Source organism: Typopeltis vanoorti, chromosome 22 (assembly GCF_054136105.1).
Source record: "Typopeltis vanoorti isolate ZY-2024b chromosome 22, IOZ_Tvanoo_1.0, whole genome shotgun sequence".
In the NCBI taxonomy this organism is placed as follows: domain Eukaryota; kingdom Metazoa; phylum Arthropoda; class Arachnida; order Uropygi; family Thelyphonidae; genus Typopeltis; species Typopeltis vanoorti.
Window position 1 is genome coordinate 78641368 of NC_143570.1, and position 23847 is coordinate 78665214.

Below are 23847 nucleotides of genomic sequence, written 5' to 3' on the forward strand. Positions count from 1 at the left end.
ATCACCAAGATGTATCTGTTTCCATTCTTAGTGACTGGTAGGGGCCCCACGACATCCATGGCTACAGCTTGGAAAGGGCGATTCGGTGTCAGGGTTGATTGAAGGGTAGCCTTTCCACATATGCCTGATTTCTTTTGACATATGTGACAAGACAGCACATAATCCTCAAGGTCCCTCCTCATTCCATTCCAACAATATCTACTTCGTATTCTGTCCAAGGTTGAATGTATTCCCTGATGGCCTGCAAGGCTGGCATCATGAAACGTGTGGAGAATCCAAGGAATCATCTCTTTTGGTGACACAATTTTATCCCTCCATCTCCCCATGTATTCTTGCTTTGACAATAAAAGACCATTATGATCAAGGTGCAGGGTCTGGAAGAAGGACTTCTGATCATGTGATCCTTCCCCTTTCTTGACTAGGTCATATAGAACTTCCCAATATGGATCCCTCTTTTGCTCCTCTATGATCTTATCCTTATCCCATGTTTGTTTCTCTATAGGTGTGTCTCTGCTTTTGTTCACTGAGATTGCCATACTTAGCATATGAGTTTCCTCTCGATCTTGGCCTACTTCATCCTGATTGGAGGTGTCAAGCGACCTAGATAGATAGTCAGCCACTACGTTTTTTGAACCAGGGATATATCTTATTTCTACATTGAATTCCTGAACTTCTAAAGCCCACCTGATGATTCTTTGATTCTTGTCTTTCATGGATGATATGAAGGACAAAGGCTTGTGATCGGACCTCAGAATTACTTGTTGGCCCAGTAACATATACTTGAGCTTCCTTAGAGCAAATATTATGACTAAAGCCTCCTTCTCAATAACAGAGTAGTTGATCTCTGATGAGGATAGTCTGCGGCTGATAAAAGCCATAGGCCTGAATTGCTCTTCTTCCATTTGCTCTATTACGGCAGCAATTGTATTCATGGAGGTATCTGCTGATAGATAAAATGTCTGACCCAGTTTGGGGTAGGTCAGCAGTGGGAGTTTAGTTAGAGCACGATTTAGGAGTCGGTAGGCACTTTTCTGCTCCCCCCCACTCAAACTTCTTTCCTTTCTTGGTTAACCTGACCAGAGGATCTATCAAGATAGAGCATTCAGGAATGACCCTTCTATAGAAATTCACCATCCCCAAGTATCTTCTGACTTGCTTGACGGTTGATGGGACCTTCACATCCAAAATCGCTGCCACATTCTCTTTGGTCGGATGTACTCCATCCTCAAATGCTAAAACAAGCAAGAACATACCAAACTAATGACATCTTCTCCGAAGAATTTACACTAAGTGAACTAAATTCATCAATCGAGAAAACTGCACCTAATAAATCCCCTGGTAATGATCTTATCTTTGGTCATATGGTCAAACACCTTGGCAAAAATGCCAAAGAACAACTTCTGGACATTCTCAATACCTCTTGGCGAACGGGCAAACTTCCAAAAGAATGGAAAAAATCAGTTATTGTACCCATCCTGAAACCTGACAAAAATGCTGCAGAATGTCAAAGTTACAGACCTATCGCATTAACTAGCATACTTTGTAAAATTACTGAAAGAATCATACACTCCAGGCTTATGCACTGGCTGACAAAAAATAAGAAAATCAACTACTACCAAACTGCTTATAGAACTCGTCATTCGACAACAGATCAATTATTCCATTTCTGCCAAACAATAATAGACTCATTTCAGGAAAAACCAACAAAAAAGACAACTGCCATATTCCTTGATATGACTGCTGCTTTTGATCGTGTTTGGATCAAAAAATTAATACAAACAATACATGATATTGGAATTAGAGGAAACGCTTTAATCTGGATTGCTGATTTCATCAGAGGAAGAAAGATCAAAGTCAGAATCAATACAGCAATATCAAAAGAGCGGAGAACCTGGGCTGGTGTTCCCCAGGGCTCAGTACTCAGTCCCTTACTATTCCTTCTATATGTCAATAATATTCATCCCTACCTTACAGAAGACACAAAAAGTAACTTGCTATGCAGATGATATAGCCATCTGGCACACTAGTGCTAAAATCAAAGAATCAGAGGAAATTCTAAACAAATCCATGAGAGGATTAGAAAAATGGTCAAACGAACTCAAACTTAAAATCAACCCAGACAAAACAAAACTAAGTACATTTAGTACAGACAGGAAAAATAGACATTCCTACAATCCCAAAGTCATGATCAATAACAAGCTAATTGAAAAAGTCACAAATCCAAAATACCTTGGTATTACGCTTGATCAGGAATTACGTTTTGCACAACACATCTCTAACACTTCCAACAGAGCTCTAAAAAAATTAAATATACTGAAAAGGCTTTGTGGAACAAATTGGGGTGCAAAGCCAAAAATCCTCAAAACTACTTACACTACACTAATAAGGCCAATAATGGAATATGCAGCACCTATCTGGTCACCTTCGGCTTCATCGGTAAAGAAAAACCTAGACAAAATACAAGCAAAAGCATCCAAGATTATCATTGGTGCAGTCTCATCCACTAACAACATCAGAGCCCAACAGGAATGTGGGCTTGACCTGCTGGAGGACAGACGAAAATTTGCCACCATAAAATTCATAAATAATATCAGAAGCTACCAAAGTGATCATGTCTCCCTAAAAACCTATGAACATTGGAACCAAATTTGCAGACTTCACAGATCATCGACTTTACAATATGATGACACTATCAGGAAAGAAATAGGTCTTGATCAGCTAAATGTCCACATAAACAAAGAACCTCTATTTTCCAGTCCTTTACCTTCAAATACCTTCATAAATCTAAACCTTACCAAACTCTGTACAAAAAAAGAACCAAAAGAAATGCTTAAAGAAAAAGGCCTAAATACCATCAACCTTCTTTCATCCTCCAAACAGGTTATTTGTTATACCGATGGATCATCAGACACCAATATGATTAATGGAGGCGCTGGTGTTCTCCTTCTACTCCCGAAAGGTGAAAAACTTTCAATAAAAGTTGGATCTGGGAGAATCGCTTCCAATTTTACCAGCGAACTCTACGCAATAATTAAAGCACTAGAAGCCTACTTAAATCTATCATCATCTCAACAATCTGAAGGAATTATAATTTACAGTGACTCAAGATCAGCTATGGAGGCAATCAAAAATGGCAATACCAAGCTCACACAAGACATCCATAAACTCTTAAATCATCTAAAGTGTTTAGGTAAAAGTTGCATTCTACAATGGATTCCTGCTCATGTAGGCATTGATCACAACGAAGCAGCTGATAAATTAGCAAAAGAGGCCAGAGAACTCAACCAAGAAACTCATATGATAACTCTTGCTGATGCCAATGCACTAGCAAAAGCTAAACTAATTCCATTGAAATCAGTGATACAACATCAAATTCCCGAGATCAATGCTGACAGAAGGACCTCCACTACGATAGCAAGACTACGAACAGGACATTATAGAGGAATGAAGATCAATACAGATGATACGAGAACATATAGAAACTGCAACAACTGCCCCAATACGGAACTGACACCCACTCACATCTTTACCTGTCCAGCAATTACAGCAGCCTTGCAAGAAATAGATCCTAATCCTGAACAACAGCTCTATACAAACAAAATCACAGACATAGCCAAAGCAGTACGAGGAGCGCACGGAAACATCTAAGACTCTTCAAAGGACAAGACAACAACAACAACAACTCCATCCTCATTTACCACGTGTCCCAGGTATTCTATTCTCTCTTTAAAGATCTTTGAGATCTTTAAAGAGAGTTTCCTCGTTTAGCCAGTTCATCACCTCAGTTAATAGCCGACAATGCTCCCTGATGCAGGAAGAGTATACTAACAGAGCATCCTGGAAGCAGATTACCCCTTCTCCCAACATATCTGATAAGACTTGGTTCATCAAACTCTGGAAGCTCATTGCTGAGTTTCCAGCGCCTTGAGGGAGTCGACACATTTGATATTTTTGCCACCTCGTGGTGAATGCAAAGTATTTTCTGTCCTCCCTCCTTAAAGGTATCTGAAAATACCCAGATTTAAATCTAATTTAGAGAAGACTTTTGCTCCTCCCAGTCCGATCAATAGGTCCTCTATTCTGCAGACAGGGAAGTCTATCGGCTTGGTGATCTTGTTTATCTCTCTCAAGTCCAGAACAAATCTTAGTCCTCCATTTATTCAGGAGTGGAGTCCAAAAGACGGCATGTGACTAGTGGGGTGCCGCAGAGTTCTGTTCTTGGACCACTGCTGTTTAATCTGTTCATTAACGATATAGGGAAGGATCTAAGTGGAACAGTTCATTTGTTTGCTGATGATGCAAAGTTGGGGAGGGCGATAGTGAATGCAGAAGATGTCAAAGTCTTGCAGGATGACTTAGATAGATTGGAGTTCTGGGCTAAGGAGAATGGATGTCAATTTAATGTGACAAAATGTAAGGTTATGCATTTTGGGGTGAAAAGATTAGCAGCAGTATACAACATTGGTGGAACTGTACTCCAGGAGATTGATGAGGCCAGGGACCTGGGAGTGTTGGTGGATAGGGAGATGAAGTTTAGGGGGCACATTGCGAAAGTAGCTAAATCAGCTCATCAACTCACTTGGTTGTTGAAAAATACCTTGATGAGAGAGACAAGCAAGTTATTGTACCTCTGTACCGAGCCTTGATAAGACCTCATCTTGACTACTGTGCCCAGATTTGGTCACCTCGGTTCCTTCTTGATGGGGAGGTGGAGTGGATCCAGAGGCGAGTGACTAAGATGATAGCAGGTCTATGGAATGAACCATATGAGAACAGGTTGAAGATTTGTGGGTTGCAGAAACTGGTTGATAGGTGGAAAAGGGGAGATATGATTGAGAAATTCAAATTGCTTAAAGGATTCTATAAGATTAATTCAGAGGATATTTTTGAGATCAGGACTGGTGGTGGGAGAACTAGGGGACACCTATGGAAGCTGGGCAAGAGTGTGGTTAGCAGTGGTATTAGAGCTGGGTTCTTTACTTTTAGAGTGGTAAATGAGTGGAATAAGCTGCCAGAGTCTGTTGTGGGTGCTATGACAGTGAGCGAGTTCAAGGCAAGGTATGATAGATGCTGTGAGAATGTCGTATAGTTGTGTGGACATGATGTTTAGGGCCTCCCTCGATGAGTCTAAGGACTCCCTGAAGTAGCCCGAAAATAATAATAATAATAATTTGGCTTTTCTACTAAGATGAAAGGACTATTCCACCTGAGTTTGACCTCTCGATTATTCCGGCTCTCTCATACTCAGACATCAGTTTCTTAAGCTCTTCTGTGTGTTTGAGGGGTATATGATAGTGTTTGACGTACGTAGGCACATCAGACTTTACCTGGACAGAATGTTCCACCTTATCTGTGCAAGAGAGAGAACTGATGTCCTCCGTGAACACTCAGGGAAACTGGCTGAATATCTTCCCAAAAAATTCCTCCATACATTTTCTTTCCAAGTCAGATCCTGCTTGCGTAATGGCGTTACGAGTCAGTTCCTTTCTCCATGAATTCATCCCTTCTTTGCACTTGTTCACTTGACCACCCTCAACCTTAGTCGAGTCACTGAAATTCCCTTTTTCTTGGTTGAGCTTATGCTCCTTCCCACACAAGGACACAGACATGGTTCCAAAATCACACGCAAACTTGTTCTTCTCTAAGAAGTCAAGGCCCAGTATGACCTGACAGCCTGTGTCCGCCAACTCAGGAAGGACTAGCAAGTCATGTGTGGTATCAATTGGAAAGCATGGTATGCAGATTTTCACTTTGATCCTCATGACCGACGAAAGCTCGACCAGCGCTATCCCCATTATCTTTACAGGATTACCTAATCTAGTGAAGGCATCACCAGTTGATTCTTGGAAGGCTTCTACTAGTTTCATAGGAATAACCGAAATCTGGGCTCCAGTATCTAGGAGAAATTTGCATTGGATCCCTTGCACATGTCCCTCCACTAGGGATAGGGGTGTCCTCCCACCTACATTTTCCATGGAAGCCGTTTGCATCTTATATTCGTCTGAGCCAGACCTACTGGAATTCTCTAGTTGTGAGGGGGCTGCAGGACTAGAATCCATAGGCTCTAGCTCTGCTACCAACCTATCTCTGATTTGAGAACAAATGCTCAACTCCCTTAGTATTTTCTCTTTCTTTAATGCTAACCTCAGACACTCGTCAAGACTTTTGGCACCCTTTTTAAATATTATGTCCCTCAATTCATCTCGCAATCCAATCCTAAACTGTTGTAAGGCTACCCATCTTAAATTATCACACTCGTCAAATTTTAATGTCCTTCCCGAGTTCGAAATGGACAATAATCTATTGAAGTAACTAGTTACGTACTCACTGAATTATCTCCAAGGCTTGTAAGGCCACATTTAAACTCGGCATCTCATTTCTTAATTTTCGAAAATGAAGGAGAAGTGTGCCCATAAATGTTTAAGAGCTTCGAATGAATTTCTTTTGGCGTTAAACCTTCTTTTACAAAGAATTTTACAACTGCACGATACTCAATTTTATTATCCATTTCAAGGAATACAGAGAACACTTTTTCTTCAGACAGCTGTATAAAACAAACTACTTGATAGAATGACTTGCAATTTCGCATGGATGCTTATGACAGATGTACCAATTAGGAAAAAAAAAATCTTACCGATAGTATCCATCCAAGGTCGAAGCCGAGAACTTTTCAGACCACCCTCATATAATTACTGTATATATTAAAGTATCAAGTTTATACCTAGATATCATAGAATCATTCTTACAAACTCTAACTGAACAAGTTACTGGCACCATTTAAGAACATTTACCTTCAAGATTTTCTCTTTAAGTTCACTGATACTTGTGTCCAGACATAAATCCATCTCTTTAGAGCAACACACTGTTGAATGAATTTCATCTTCTGGTAAGCTGATATGACGTGGTATGCAAAACACATTAGCATTCAGATAAGCCTAAAACAAATGATATGTTTGAAGATCAGAACACAAACATAAGAATATTTTAATATCTTGATATAAAGTACTTGTTTCAATCAATTTTGTTTTGTCTTTTGCTTTCATAACAAAAAACTTTGTTATCAAGTATAATTAAAGCAGAAACATGGGGTTCACCACAGTTGAAAATCCAATGAATGGGGTCGGGGGGGATCCATGTGCTAAAACAAGATTTTCCTAAAAAATAACACAGAAATACTGTTGGTTAATCCTCTGTTGCATTATCACAAAATAAAACTTCTTGTTCACTCCCTTGTCCACTCAACTGCACCCCCCCCCCGCCAAAAGCTCTAGTTTCCCCGATTGTCACATTGACTTTCACTTGATTGAGCAAAAATTTTTCCAGTCTCCGAACACCAAATCCATTCAGATGCAAACCATCCTTCTTGTATGTTCTTTCGCCCGTCAAACTCACTCCAAACCACTCCTCCTGGATAACCTATGCATAGAGTCATTCACAAATATGGCCCTCCTTCTCAAGTGTGCTCTGTCATGCTGTGGTAACAGACTCACTATCTTAACTCAGCCTGGTTGACCGAGTGGTTAGCGTATCAGCTCTCCAGCCAAAAGGATGCAGGTTCAAATCCCATCATGGCATGGATGTTTGTGATTGTCTGTTAAAAACCACTAGTGGTGGTAGTAAAAGTACCGCTGGTGGTGGTGGTGGTGGTACTTTTACTACCACCACTAGTACTTCTAACATCTAACACCAATGCCATCGGCAGTAGATGGCATTGGTGTTAGATGAAGAGTTGTAGAGTAGATGCCCGCCCTGAAGTTGTTATGTAATAATAATAATTAACTCTCTCATTCTTTTCTTTTGCTACTTCCAGTAATTCTTTCAAGTCTTCTCTCATACCATACTTTTCTCCTTTTAAATCATTCATTCCGCCCATATCACTTCTTTCACCCTACGCTTCTGTGCTCTAATAGCCACACTTACGTCATTAAATCACTCTCATCTATTACACCTTTTACTATTGAATCCTGGTATGACACTCACTCCTTAATTTTTCTTTCACTCCCAATCATGCCCTTATTTTTCTTATCTCGCACTTGCTTCTTTTTGTTAGCTGATCCACTCGGTTGACATTTTTGCAATCGCTCCAACTGCCACTTTGCCTTATGTATCACTCCATGAAACAGAGCTATCTCCCTCATTGCAACTAACTCTTCATTTTTTATATCAGTCAAACCATTCTCTCGTTCTATACTTTTACTCTCACTTTCAACTGTGTCACTTTGAATCTTGTTCTCAGTGCTATCTGGCATTACATCACAATTTTCGATCATATCTGACTTTCATCCACTTCGTCAATCTTGCGACCTGAGACACACTTTTGATCCTCATGTTCATGACACTTTCCTACCACTAATGCTCTCAAACCAAATGCCAGTCACTCTCAGGAAAGCACACAACCTTACATTGGATGAACTCCCTTTGATTAAATTCTTCAAACAATGACGATGATTTGGAAGCCATTGCTCCACTTCACATGTGCCATGTGCTACGCATCTTATCAAAAGACTAAATTAACACTATTTAAAACAAACTTTTTAAGCTAAACTAATTAACTCCAAAATATACTCTAATTCTAGCACAATTTTTAAACTGATGTTTTTTTTTTAAAACTAAATAACTTTCGCAGCTCTTCAAATGCAGTCCTACCATCAAACATGGATCAAATGGACTCTAGCCCGTTTGTAGAAAAGTTCAGCTGCTGTTTCTCGTGTTGTTCTTACAATAAAAAAATTGAAGATATGAAGCTGCTACTGAGATTAGAGCAAATTTTTTCCCCAAAGTGTCAGCAATGGCTCTGGATTCAATAACAACACATCCATTATGTTCCAAGATAGATACAAATGGTGTGTGTGTGTTCTGTATCGACTCTTCATTTTCCAGATCACATACAATTTTTGCACTGGTTTGATTAATCGATGATCTAAATTAGATTCACAATTGCTTTTCGTCTTATGTCTAGTGTAACATGTTTTGGCCCATCCATGTTTGAATGCTATGAGATTTGTGTGGTAGTAGGTCTATGAAATAAACCTCATGCTCTGTCTCGATCTTGTTTGGCTGTTTGGTGTTCAAGATTTCACTAAGGTTTTTGAAATTGAGATGTTTTTGTTATTATAGTTGTTGTTGCCTAATTTCAATTTGATGTTTTAATTTTACCCTTTCTTTAGTATCTGTACTTAAATGTTCCAACATCTTATGTACAATGGGTCTTATTTTATACAAATCACGTTGTGAATTAGAAACAAATTGGCTCCATGATTCTCAATGTCTTTTTCTGACTTCTCTTTTTATGGCTTTTATTCTTTTTATATTCTACTGGGGGGGGGGGGGGTCCCCCTGGCTAAAAACTTTGGCTAAACAAAAGTCATGGGACGGCTTTGGCAAGAACATAGAAAATAAATATCAAGGTTGCAAAATATTCTGGAGGTTGTTGAAGAAGCTGAGAAATGGAGGAAAGAGTGCTGTAAAAGGACTTAGAGATGATAAAGGTAACATGAAAACAGAAGAAAAACAATATCCTTGAAGTATGGCGTAATTAATTCAAAAAAGTGCTAAATGAAACAAGCAGTGATAACACAGTGGTAAAAAACACTCGACAGGCATACAGTCAGGAATACATATCCATACTTGAAGTAGAAATGTGGAAAGTCAGCAGGAGTAGATGATATTCGACCAGAAATGCTGAAGTATGGTGGTATAAAAGTCTTACAGTTACTGCACTGCACAGTTCAGAAGTTCTGGACAGAGGGATGAATTCCTGATGATTGGGGGTAGAGCTCTCATAGTACCCATATATAAAAATGGAAATAAAACAATGTAAGAATTACAGAGGTATTTCCCCAATGAGTGTGCCTGGTAAGATTTATGCAAGTATACTTGAAAAATGGTTGAGAAGAATTGTGGAAGAAAAGCTTGGTGAAGAACAAGCTGGATTCAGGTCAAATAGAGGCTGTCAGGATCAGATCTTCACTTTACGACAATTAGTTGAGAAAGCATGGGAATATAACAAAGATCTGTATTTAAGTTTAGTCGATCTAGAAATGGCATATGACAAGGTACCAAGGGAGAAGCTATTCAATATGCTACAGTTATATGGTGTCAATGGGGCATTATATTAAGTAATACTTTATCTTTATCTAAGTTGTAAGTAAGCAGTTAGAACTGAAGGGAGTACAGAAAGATGGTTTAATGTTAAATCTGGTGTCAGACAAGGATGTACATTATCTATATGGATCATATTATGAAGGAAAGTGGTATTAAACCTGATATATATCAAAATTGGAGATAAAGTATACATTTTTGGTCGTTTTATAATAGAAATACAATTTTATTAATACAGACCAGTATTTTACAATAAAAAACATATATTCAAACCTACCAGTTTCGCCAGCAAACTGTCTGGCTTTTTCAAGGTATTATGGAGATATGAAAGTTAGTAAATGCAAATTAAAAGGAACATAAAAAACGTTGTAAACCAAACTAGTATCTATGGTTACACGTTTCGCGTGACAGAGATGACTTATTGTTCTTATTCATTATCACGCATGCGTGTTTGTTGTAGACTTGTAATGTGATTACTGGCTAGCTGTAGTTCAGATTGATTGAGAGAGAGGATCAAGTTTTTCCACGAACTGTTTAGAATTACATCTCTTCCGGCTTTGCACATCATTTCTGCACGTCTAACCACACGATAGATTGGCAAAACAGTTCCATGCCATATCTCGATGACGACTACAGGCATCGTGTATTTAAGGAAGCCACAATAGTACTAATAACAGGCGGAAACCTCAACAGAAATCAGGGTGTAATTCTAAACAGTTTGTGGAAAAACTTGATCCTCTCTCTCAATCAATCTGAACTACAGCTAGCCAGTAATCACATTACAAGTCTACAACAAACACGCATGCGTGATAATGAATAAGAACAATAAGTCATCTCTGTCACGCGAAATGTGTAACCATAGATACTAGTTTGGTTTACAACGTTTTTTATGTTCCTTTTAATTTGCATTTACTAACTTTCATATCTCCATAATACCTTGAAAAAGCCAGACAGTTTGCTGGCGAAACTGGTAGGTTTGAATATATGTTTTTTATTGTAAAATACTGGTCTGTATTAATAAAATTGTATTTCTAAAATTGGAGATGTTAATGTCAGCTCTTTGCTTTATGCAGATGATGTTATACTTCTAAATAAATCTGCTACAAGTCTGCAAGATTCCCTGACTAAATTGAATAACCGTTGTAATAGATATCGTTATGAAGATCAGCATTAAAAAGACAAAGGCAATGAAAATAGGCAGAAACATTGAAAATGTGAATGGAGAACCTGTGGAACAAGTAAAACATTTCAACTAATTAAGCACGATTTTTAGTGAAGATGGTAAATTAAATATGAAAACAGACAACAGAATCAACAAAGCGGGTATGGTAGGAAGTCAACTGAATAAATTTATATGGAATAAGAGAGAAATTAGTCAGAACACTAAATTATTTGTATACAAGACAGTGCTAACACCAGTTTTAACTTATGGATCTGAGAGCTGGGTCAGAAGTAAAACACTTGACCAAAGACTAGAGACTGCAGATATGAGTCCTGAGAAAGATTAGAGGTGTGAACAGATGGCATCAATGGCAATATCATATTAAAAATGAGGATATTAGGAAAGAACTTGACATTGTCAACATCCAGGAATGCGTTAGCAGAGCTAATTTCAGCTGGTATGGTCACTCAAATAGAATGGGCGAGAAAAGATTAGAGGGGGGGGGGTTGGAAAGTTCTGATAAACACCTAAGCAATCTTAGTACAGTTCCAGTGAACTCTATGTCTAGTGTTGATGGCATGAGATGCAAGGCCTGAACTTTCAGACTCCAAAGATGTCAAGGAATAAACTGGGTAGGAGTATAATAGTTTTAATTTAGAAGCCTTAGATCTAAATAGTTTTATAGTTATTATATTAAAAGTGACTATTATGTCTGAATTATTAAGGATGTGATTATATTTACTGGTGATTTGAAATGAACATTTTTTTTTTTTATAAAAGTAGAAGAGTTACCAGTAAAGGGGGGAAGCAAATATAGCTAACTGTTGACCAAGTTTATAAGTATGACTGTCTACACTATCAGCTATATAGTACATGGGAGGGTACTGTATTTATGGATTTAAAATTTTCTGGATTTATGAACAACATCCAACACCTAAGCATGTGAACAAGACATATATGCAATGTATTCCAAACGCTAAATTGTTACAATTTATGATGCACTATTCTTGTTGATAGCAACATCAGCCATGTTACATTGAAGCCTCCAGTGAAATTCCTTAGTGCTATCCTTTTATTTCTGCACAGTAGACTTGTTTCATTGCTCCTAACCTTTCCTTATTTCTAGCATAAAGCAAATAACAGCTGTTTTCCTGAAGACCTGCACTTACACATTAGGCAGATTATAGGTATATATCTGTCTTACCTGTTGTGCTATCTTACTAATGCTAAGAACAAACAACTTAGGTAAAGCTCACTGACATCACTCCCACCATAATAGATATATCACTCAACAGACAGATGGTAGTGTGATTGGTATGTTGTATAGCAAATAAAAAGTAAATTTCCAATGTATAGATTCCAAAATAAAAACATCTGTAACATCTAATCAACCATGAAAATGTGGGCCTAATTCTATAAGCCAAATTTGCTGTTTACCTCAAGTTTATCAAATGCTCTATCCATCTTCCTTTCAGTAACTTCAACAATACATTTAGTAGCACACTTTATATCATCCTCAGTCATTATGTGATTGTACTATAAAAAATACATAATTACATTAGAAATATGTTACATATATAAGAAAATAGACCTAATATAAAGAATCAGGGAACTAGATCATGAAGGGAGGACGTAATAATCTACATATAAGTGACTAGGTTATGCAACTGTATTAACAATATGAATGTACATAATCAAGGAGTTGATTACAAAGAATGGCTGATCGTGTACTTGTCTGGTTTCAACTTATATATTTGCAAGACCATCTGCATAAGTGCAGCATTAAATACATAACTGCAAGATCAGCTGCATCATACAGACTACAGGCATGCATGTACAAGTAAGCTTGGAAGGTAACATCTGTAAATAAATGCCAGGATACCAGACGCAAAGAAATCAAGTTCGCTGTCTTGGTGACCACATTATGGCCTCAGATTCTAGGCATTAGTGCTGGCTCTCAGAGGCAGTTATACTAACTGGAATTGAGTGTAAAAGGTATAGTATTTTTAAGAAGAGCAGACAAGATAAGAGTGAAGGGTGTGTAGCTAATGATTTTTGAGTCCAGTTAGTCTAGAAAGCCATGAGTGCAACATTAATAATGATTCTCTATCTGGAAGAATTTGAAGCTATCCAGCACGAGGTGGAGTGCCTAACAAGATAAAATATATGGTAGGATGCTGTTATGGATCTCGTTGATCAGCTACATTGTCAAATTAACCCAATAGGTGATAAACAAGTAATCACCATGGATGACTATTTGAATTTGATTGGGTAGCAGTGAAATGTCATGACAAGAATGAAGCCAACTTTCTTGAGCAGTAACAGAAAGAACTTGAGGTGAAAATGACAGACCAGATTATAGGGTTTGGGAGAGGTCGGTTAATAAATAAATAAGTTCCGTGTGATGATACAGCTTTCCCCTTTATACGGGAGTTCACGGTACCATCTAGTTCCCCCAAATTTTATCCGGGTTCCGGAATCAGCATAGGCTGACGAATCAGACCTATGGCTGGGTCAGTATTCCTGACTGTAATCCGTGTGTGTCCTCGAACCGGTTTGCCTGCTTGCGGGATGAAAAACACCAGATAAACTGGTGGAAAAAACCCTGCTGTCCACGCCCAAGACCGGCTAACTTGGCTATGGCTGAGGAAGATCCTTGAGCTCCTCATGTCGTTGAAGGGAATCGAACCTAGGACACTCCCTCCCCAGGCATATAGTTGCAAAGCGCAAAGCCACTAGGCTAACTGTGCAGACGGTTGGTTAATGACGTGACTATTCTGACTGGTTAGTGACAGTGATCATACTGTAATGACAAGAGAAGTAGACTAAATATGGATATTCCATTCAGAAAAAGTTACATGCCGAATAAAAAGCAAAAAATTATGACCATCTGAGAAGAATGCTAGGTTCCATCTCATAGAAGCAGCTGTCAGATAAGGATATCAGCAGTGTATGGGAGTTATTAAAAACACCTTACAGATGCAATATTAGGATGTGTCCACAAAGCTCAAAGAATAAACTGAGTGGGAGTGAAATCGGTGCCATAACGAGGGCGTGGCAAAAGAGGCTCCCGCCATGGGTGCAACTAGGTTTGGGGTGCAAAACGTAAAAAAAATAAAAATAAATAAATAGATATAAAAGTCCGGTATTTTATACTGTATTTTTAAATTTCACCAATACGCCACTTTAGACACAAATTCTGCAACACACTGCAACTCATTTTGATGGGATTAATAGTAAGTATTTCACATATTGCGTTTAGTAAATTTAACTTGTTACATTTAAATTTTTCAAACTTTTTGTCATTTTTGGGTTAGGGGGCGCAAGTTGCCACAGGCGCTTCATATCCTCATTACTGTACTGAGTGAAATAAATGAAAATAAATATGCATAATCATTAAGCAAGTGATTCTCAAGAAAGACTGTGTGCATAAGTATGAGGTTTGTTATAAAAATTACAAGGCAAAAGAGTTACAAGTATTGCAAAGAAAGCTAAGTGTGAGCATGAAAAGAAAGAAACTGACTCTGCATGCTAAAGACAAATGAATTCCGTCATTATCAAGTAAAAGAATAACTCTACTGAATGCAGACAGCATGCAAGTATCAGACAGAGATTATTCAAGTAACGAGTGCCCATTCTTCTCCCCATACACCTGCATTTCATCTACCTCTTCAGTAGATGAAATGCAGGTGTATGGGGAGAAGAAACTACAGCTATTGCATAAACTAAATACTTAGGTCAATGATATCACATCCTTACTAATGGGATATCAGCACAGATGCTAAAAATGTTCAGCTGAATTGGCTGTGCCTTTGACTTGGCTGTATAATTTGAGTCTCAGCATAAGAAAGATTCCATAGGAATGGAAAGGATGTATAGTAATCTCGCTCCGCTAGGGTGGGTGCTAACACTGATGTGTCTGTCTGTCTATCAATCAATCCGTTTCTCTGGAGTAGTGATTAAGATTTTGGAAAACTTGGTAAAAGCTAACATACATACAAAAAGGGATTCATAGGTAATCTATAATTTGCAATAAAGAGCATAGATTTACTAAAAGGTCACGTTTGAGTAACTTGGGACAAGTTACTCAATCTCATATCCTATTTAGCCTTAGCAAAGGCCAAAGTTACAGCTGAGTTAAACAAGAGAGAAGGATACACCATGATACTTTGGCCTTTGACAAAATACAGCATGGAGGGTTATTATGTAAATTGGAAGAAGGATATGGGATTGGATTATAAACTATTAGTGTGGATAAGAGGATGGCTGACAGATATTTCAAAGTGGATTATGGAAGGAGGAGGGAAATCTGCAAGATTTAAAGTGACCAGTGGTTTGTTCTGGCAACAGCTCAGTATTAGCAAATGTAATGTTATTTGCTTATGTCATATTATACTGGTAGAAGAAAGTGATCAAGCTAGGGATCTTGGAGTTTTAGTAAATAAGAAGTTGAAGTTTAAAGGTCATATAGAAAAAATTGCAAATACGATTCAGAGGATAATTGCAATGCTGAAATAAATCTTGACATTTAAAGATAAGTGATTTTCACTCTTTGCAAGGCCTCACCTGGACTACTGTGCACAGATCTCCTTTCTGAGATAATGTAGACACAGTGGAGAGAGAGAGAGAGCGCAAAAAAGTGATAAAGATGATATCAGGATTGTGGAATGTAGGTTATGAGGGCAGACTAAGAATATATGGAATGCAAACACATTAGCAAACAAGAGAAAGAGGGGTGATACAATACAGATCTTACAAACTTATGGAAGGATCATTAGAATATGAGTAGATGAATTTTTTTTTTTTTTAATGGAGTTTTTTTTTGAGGGGGGGATGAGGGGGATATCCATGGAAGCTAAGAATGAATGCAATCAAGAAAGGGGTGAAAGCTAGATTTTTCTTCTCATAGAGCAGTTCATGAATGGAATGACTTGCCTTTGGAGATGATGAGTGCAGATAGTGTGAATTAATCCAAGAAAGCTGGTGTGGATGATGTGGTCTCCCTTAATGGTCTGCCTCTGACTCCCAAGAGTCTGTTATAGTGAATATATTAATCAATATGATTATATGCAACAACATTAAAACATAACAAGCAAGACTGCATTTGCTATATATTTTTAACAGATATGCAAATTCATAGTTTTCTGATTGTCATACATCATAGATACAAGTGCAATTAAAAATTATAAATTGTGTTTATAACAATAATACAGAATATATGACTACATACCTCAACATATTTTCATGGTTTTGAGTATACTTAGCCACACTGTGAGTAAGCTTTGGCATTCTTGCAGGGAGAAAAAAATTTAGCTTGATCACCCACCCACCCACACTGTATTTCCACTGTCATCACTTCATTTCTGAAAAAATGAGAGCTCCCCTTCTGTAATTGTCATAGTGCACCTCTGATGAATATATGCTTCTGTCACACATTAAGCCACAATAAAATTACTGCACGTAGGTCAATGGAGTGGCACTGTTCACTGGCTAATTCATTAGGTCATCTGATTGGTCAATGTCAAACATGTTAAGTAAAATAAATGAGGATTCAAGTTTAGCTGTACAATTCAACATAAGGACCAATCAATAAAAATAAAACACTGCAGATTCTGCCTAATCCTCATAGATACATGAAATTTAGCATTTTTAAAATTGTCCGCATTACTCGAGATCATGATATCTACAAGCTGGCACATTAAAAATTTTCTTATTGCCTAATTTGAAGATCTGAGCAACTTATTTTAAAAGTAGTTTTCTTAAATTACTTAAGTGAATTTAATTATTCTTTAAACATTACTATAATTTTAGTTCACTTAAAACTGCACCACACATACAATATATATGAACCAGTGATTGGGGTTCTGATCTGTAGAGGAACCTATGTGTATTCTCTAAGACTTTCATAATCAATATTATGAAAGTAATAAAAAAAATTTAGTTTTAATATTTAGACAAGGTTAAACAAATATTTTAGTGTAAATTTCTTATCATCATTAGCATATGAATATAATAATATGGAAATTCAAAAACAATCAATTATAGCTGCAAGTTAACAATGCCTATCATTCTTGTCAAGCATGTCAGTGCAGATTGAAACCAGTGAAATACTAGTAATACTAGAGGGGTTAAAAAAAATTGTTATTACTTAAATAAAAACCTGAGTAAGTAACCTGTCAAGTGGGAAAACTTCCAACATCCATCTCTAATCCAGAGTATTTTAATAATAAGATGTGACACCTTTTGGTTAATCGTATATGGAAATATGACTGCTGCATTACTTCAACCATGGTATCATTCTGGATATGGCTCCCACTGATGAGACCTCAAATAAAGGTCGAAACTGGTCTGGGTAGTGACCCTTCCCAAAATGCAGAGCACATATACATGTCTGTAAGGATATCTGCTTTGCATTAAGGGATACTAAGGCAAGTGATGTTAAGTCATTAGGCTTCTATATACGAATTACCCATCCAGTCCTGAAATTACTTCATTCAAACAAACTTTGTTTGCTTATGCTTGGACAAAGGATTAAACCAAGAATATAATTTCTTGCTTGGCATCTTTGTGTAAATTACCAGCTTATTTGGTCAAATGGTTCACTTACCTGCTCTCTAACCAAGTTTGAATTCAGCTGTGGGTATGGATATTTTGTGATTGTCTTTAATGAATTACTGAAGGACTGATGTGGCTTGAAAAAGTTTAATGTTTAAGTCTTTAACTAAATAAAAATACAAATAATATTAATAATAACAATAAAATAATAATCATCATGCTTGTCAAGGATTTAATGCTAGAGTGGCCTGTTCCAGCCTTAGAAGTCATTACTGAATCTCTTAAGAGGATGTCCTGGTTTTCTTTTTCCTAATGGTTTGTAATTTAGGGCTTGTTTTGGTTACAGACTCCCTTTCTGGGGACCCTGTAACTTCTAGAGAGTGCGTTCTCTGGGTGGCAGATAGGGAAGCCCACTAGATATGATGGGGTGGTCCAAATATATCAGATAAGGACTCGTGGACCAACAGGGCCATAAGGGGCTATCATCTTGATTGTAAAGGGAAGTGGCACTCCCATGGTCCCCTAGCTGGATCTATCCTTTCTTCTACTTTGAGGAAGATCCATTCACTTTAATCTTTCCTATAAGATCTTATCAGTCAACTATCAGTCTTATTTTATGACCCTTATGCTATTACAGTACTCGAGGGCTATGGGGTCTTTTCATTTCTGGCCTGTCCGTGCGGTTAGCCTAGTGGCTGTGCGCTTCAGAACCATATGACTGGGGAAGGAGTGTCCCAGGTTCGATTCCTGTTGAAGACGTGAGGAATTTGAGGATCTTCCTCAGCCATAGCCAAGTTAGCCAGTCTTGGGCATGGGCAGTAGGGTTTTTTCCACCAGTTTATCTGGCGTTTTTTTCGTCCCACAAGCAGGCAAACCGGCACCTGTGAACACACAGAGATCTACAGCCATAAACACCTAACCCCCCATGAGGAGGACTCAACTCGCCCCAATAGGGACAGGGAAGAAAAAAGGAGGAAACTCCATACGAATAAATAAATAAATATTCTTGCCAAAGTCCACCCATGACTTTTGTTTAGCTAGTTTTACACACTGTTTAGCATTCTTGCATTTGTCTCTATATTCTCTAAGAGCACAAGCTGACTTATTTGACAGGAACTTTTGATATGCTTTCTTCTTTTTCTTCACTGCCTCTTTAACTTCCTGTGTCCACCAGGGAGTTCTGATTTTTTTATCCTTGCAGACAACCTCACCACATGGGTCTCTGGCAGAATCAATCAATGTTTTCTTCAGAGTTTGCCACTGAATCTCCAAGGTTTGATTCCTGTTCTCAAACTCTTTCATTTTTCTTCAATAATCTTTGTGTATTTTAGTCTACAGTTCACATCTGAGAGCTGCTCCACTTTTATTCGCTTTAAAACTTTCTTACATGTTATTCTTTTCAATATGAAATTCAATTTTATCCTGCTCAAGACTAAATAGTGATCGCTTCCAATTTCAAATCCTCTGTACACTCTGGTGTCCTGCACCAGGGAGAAAACATCACTATCAACAATAACATAGTCAATGAGACTTTTCTTATTCCTTGCCTCTTCTCTCCATGTGAATTTGTGCACATTTTTATGTTGGAACATGGTGTTAGTAATAACCAGTCCATGTCCTGAGCAGAAATCCAACAGATATTTGTCATTATTATTAGCTTTGCTCTTTTCTCCAAATTTTCCCAAAATATTTTTGTATGTCTCACAATCATTTCCTACTCTGCTATTTAGATCCCCAACAAGGACCAACTTTTCATTTTTCATTGTGTCAGTTGCTTTCTCTAAAGCCTCAAAAAATTCCTCCACTTCTTCCTTAGTAGAACCTTCTGTGGGACCATAGGCACAAATAAGTCTCATTGTCCAGTTCCCCATTCTTATATTTGCCCATATTACTCTACTTGAGACTGACTGCCATTCAAGAAGATTAGCTTCGTATTTTGTGTTGAATACTATGGCTACTCCTTCTTTTCCTTGATTGTCATTGCCTGAATATAACATTTTGTATTTATTGCTCAGAAATATCTCACCAGTTTTGGTCTTTTTTTTGTTTCAGTTACCCCTATTATGTCGATCTGGTACTTATCTAATTCCTCAGCTAGCTCCATTTCTTTGCCATTCAGGCTTCTTACGTTGATAGTACCAATCTTTAACTCTGGTGATGTTCAGTTGGGGTTTGTTTTCAGATTTGTTCCAGTAGCTGACTTTTTGCTGTTCGCCCTGGTTCCCTGGCGAAAACAACGGGGCCTTGTTTAACCGGGCGACGCCCCAGCTGGCATGAAATTTTGTCATGTTGTACCATCATTTTTTATTTTGGTTTAACCAATAAGAATACAATTTGGTCGGCTAAATCCCAAATTGCCAGCCCATCCTCGTTCGTTCAGTATCCAAGTAGATACCCAACAGGGTGCACCACGAGAAGGTGAGGATTGGACATTAGGTCAGAAGCCCTGGTCGGTTCTCCGCATTCCTTTAAAGGCTATGTGGAGGTCTCCTCTCAGTTATACAGCTTTGACCCTTAAGCACCCAACAGAGTTAAATCAGGAAAAAATAAATAAAATAAAATAATTAGAAAGGAATTGACTAGACTTAAAGAAGCTTGTTCTGAAGTGGCCGATCTATAGAATCCATTCACCAAAGAAGAACTTCTTGCTGCACTCCAGGGAGTGAAAAGTGGTAAAGCACCTGAATTTGATATGTTCATCCTGAATTTTTAAAAAAACTCTGGACCAAATATAATGGTATGGCTGACCAAATTCTTCTCTAATATCCTAGAGTAGAAGATTACCAGCAGAATTTAAAACAAAGATAATAGCCATCCTGAAACCTGCTGATAAACCTGAAAGCTATAGACCTATAACACTGCTCAGTGTCTGTCTTAAGTTATTAGAAAGACTTATTTACAATAGAATTAGTACTATTATTACTGATGCTCTCCCTCACAAACAAGCTAGTTTCAGGCCTGGGTGCAGCTGTGAAGATAAAGTTTTCGCCCTAATGACTCGCATAAAATATGGATTCGAAAAATGCCTTAAAACTGGTGCAGTTTTTATAGACCTGATGGCCACATATGACGTATGGAGGAACAGCATGATCTTCAAGCTGCTTAAAATACTGAAATGTAAAATAATGACCCATCTAATCAACACTATTCTGTCTAACAGAATAGTGTTGATTTACTTGGTTTACTCATAACGATATTAGTAAGCCAAGAAAACTTAATGGATTCCCAAAAGGGTCATTCTAGTCCCTCTTCTATTCAATTTGTATATTTCTGACATTCCAAGGACAACGTCTAGAAAATTCGCATATGCTGATGATCTATGAATCACATCCCAGAGATTGTGCTATCTGTACTATAGAGCACATACTAACTAGTGACATAGAGGAGCTAAACCACTTCTTTGAGAAGTTGCATCTTATTCCAAGTACTATCTAAACTGAAACATGCTGTTTCCATTTGAACAATGGCATGGCATGTGACATAATGCGCAACAAAATGGGAACATACTACTGAACTATTTGAATCCAAAGTATCTGGGCATAACCCTAAACAGAACCCTCTCCTTTAACAGACATCTCTCCAATACTGCTGCCAAACTCAAGACTAGAAATAACATACTGCATAAATTTGCTGGAACAACCTGAGGGGGTTTGTACTTACATTAAGAACATCTACTCTAGGCCTTGTCTACTCAACTGCTGAATACTGCTCAGCTGTTTGGCTGAACAGCACACGTTAAATTAATTGATACCGTCCTGAATCAGACAATGCATATCACTTCTGGAACAATAAAGACTACTCCATCATATTGGTTACCAGTTCTGAGCCACATACAACTGCCACAACTATGACACCAAGACAACTTGATTCACGAATATAACAAAATTTGCTGAAATCCACTGCATCCTATACACTCTGATACTGACAGCTTGACATTGCAGAGGCTTAAGTCAAGACACCTGCCTATTAATTGTGTATTTTTAGTACTTTATTGTAGTTTTTAGTGCAGTTATTGTTCTAAAGCATTTTATAACATAATTTCAGAAATATTATTAGTTTTTACTAATCTTAAAAATGGCGCCAAAAACTCGTAACAAGGAAGTGACTAAAGCTAAAGTTATTGCTAATGAGGAAAGCGTTTGTTCTGAACAAAAGCACTGCTGCAGTCATGATAATTTACCTGAGAATACATTGACATTAGAAATAGTTCGGTTAAAAGAAATTATTAGGAAATTGACCAGGGAATTGGAAAAGGTGGAAAAATGTTTCTCTAAACTTCGAGAGGATAAGAAAAAGGATGAGAACAAGAACAAGCAGAAAAATACTAAACATGAAGATCAAAATATTAATAATAACAAGGTAAGTCAGTTAGTATCTAAGAAAAAAGAGGTAATATGGTATGGTGACTCAATTTTAAAATTTGCACTTGCCAAGGGAGTCACCACTTCTAGTTTCCCAGGAGTGAAAATTAAAAATATGACAAACTTAATTGAAAACCAAAAAAGAAATGTTAGTGCTGGTAGGTACTAATAATTTAAGTGGTGATAAACATTGTATGAGAGAAGATATGAAAGGTCTGTTGGAAGAAGTGAGAAAGAAATGTGAAAGAATACATTTTGAAAAATTATGGAGACAACTATCGTGTTATAGAGTAAAATTTTAGTTTAATATAAACCAAAATCAACACTCCACGTTTCGACCTTCATATTAAGGTCACCATCAGGAGCATACACAATATATACAGAGAAACAAGCAACACTACAATCTACATACATGGTTTGCTGTTACTGACCAACTGTTACTACAATTATTTTCCTGACCTCACCAGAACCTAACTTTTGTAACCTAACTCTATTAGGTTACAAAACTAAGAGTTGGGCTGGAGAGCAACAAGTTTATACATATATATATATATATATATACTTAAAAAAAAAAAAAAACGTGATTATACATATAAATTTCAACCAATTGGCATGGAATAGTTTCCTAAAGCATGCTAGATACTGAGTGGGCTGAATATGTGGCATTCAAATTTTTGGAATTCTTATGCCACCATTATTGTTGAGATTAGGGTGGTTAATCAGAATTTCACAGGCTTCTTTAAATTTCTTTCATACCAGGATTTTGTATGAAGCAAAGAGCACGAACTTTTCCAATCAATTTGGTGTAGGATGTTGAGAGCATGATCTGAGAGGCCTGCTTCACCAAAATTGTTATATTTATGCATAGGGATTGTACGTTCAGTTTCACCAATATAAGGTAAGTTACAGGTGCAGTAGATGCAATAAACTCCAGGATGTGCCAATGGGAGGAGAGGATCCTTAGAGGAATTGAATATGTTTTTTAATTTTATAGGTGGTTTAAAATAAATCTCAACAATAATGGTGGAATAAGAATTCCAAAAATTTGGATTGCACATATTCAAAACACTTAGTATCTAGCATACTTTAGGAAACTATTCCATGCCAATTGGTTGAAATTTATATGTATAATCACATTTTTTTTTAAAAAAAAAAAATATATATATATATATATATATACACACAGTGGAACCTCGGTCGTCAAACAATTCGGTTCCCGAACAGGCAAACAGTACCCGCGTGCTGAGCTGTAAGGCGAGAAAGTGTCAGCCTTCATTCAGTGCAGACACCTGCTCGAATTTGCAGTGAGTTTTCTGGATTTTCTTTGTGTTTTTTTTTATAAATTATTATTAATTAAGCCACCATGGGGACGCAGAAGAATAGTGATAGCAGCAAAGTGAAAAGAAACGTTGTTAGAACCACGGTAGAGATGAAAAAAGAAATCATATCCAAACATGAAAATGGCGTTGTGTCTCCAATCTTGCTATGCAGTTTGGCATGGCGAAATCAATATACAGTTCAGTATGGCGATCTGTACAATACTCAAAAATAAAGAGGTGATCAATTTTCATCTATATTTTATCTATTTATTGTGTTTATTGTTTTTATGTAAGATTTTATGCATTTTCATTATGTTTGTATACGATCTTATGCATGAAGTACTGTTGT

The 23847-nt window shown here is 37.4% G+C and overlaps 1 protein-coding gene across 1 annotated transcript in view; it reads right to left on the minus strand.

Moving 5' to 3' along the window:
* LOC150094506 (protein MIS12 homolog) overlaps positions 1-23847 on the minus strand; it is a 175945-nt gene that overhangs the window by 39881 nt on the left and 112217 nt on the right. The window contains exons 4-5 of the mRNA XM_090412225.1: positions 12701-12799; positions 6792-6935 (exon numbers count right to left, since the gene is read on the minus strand). Coding sequence (XP_090268351.1) covers positions 6792-6935; positions 12701-12799 — 243 coding nt within the window. The remainder of the gene's footprint in view (positions 1-6791; positions 6936-12700; positions 12800-23847) is intronic.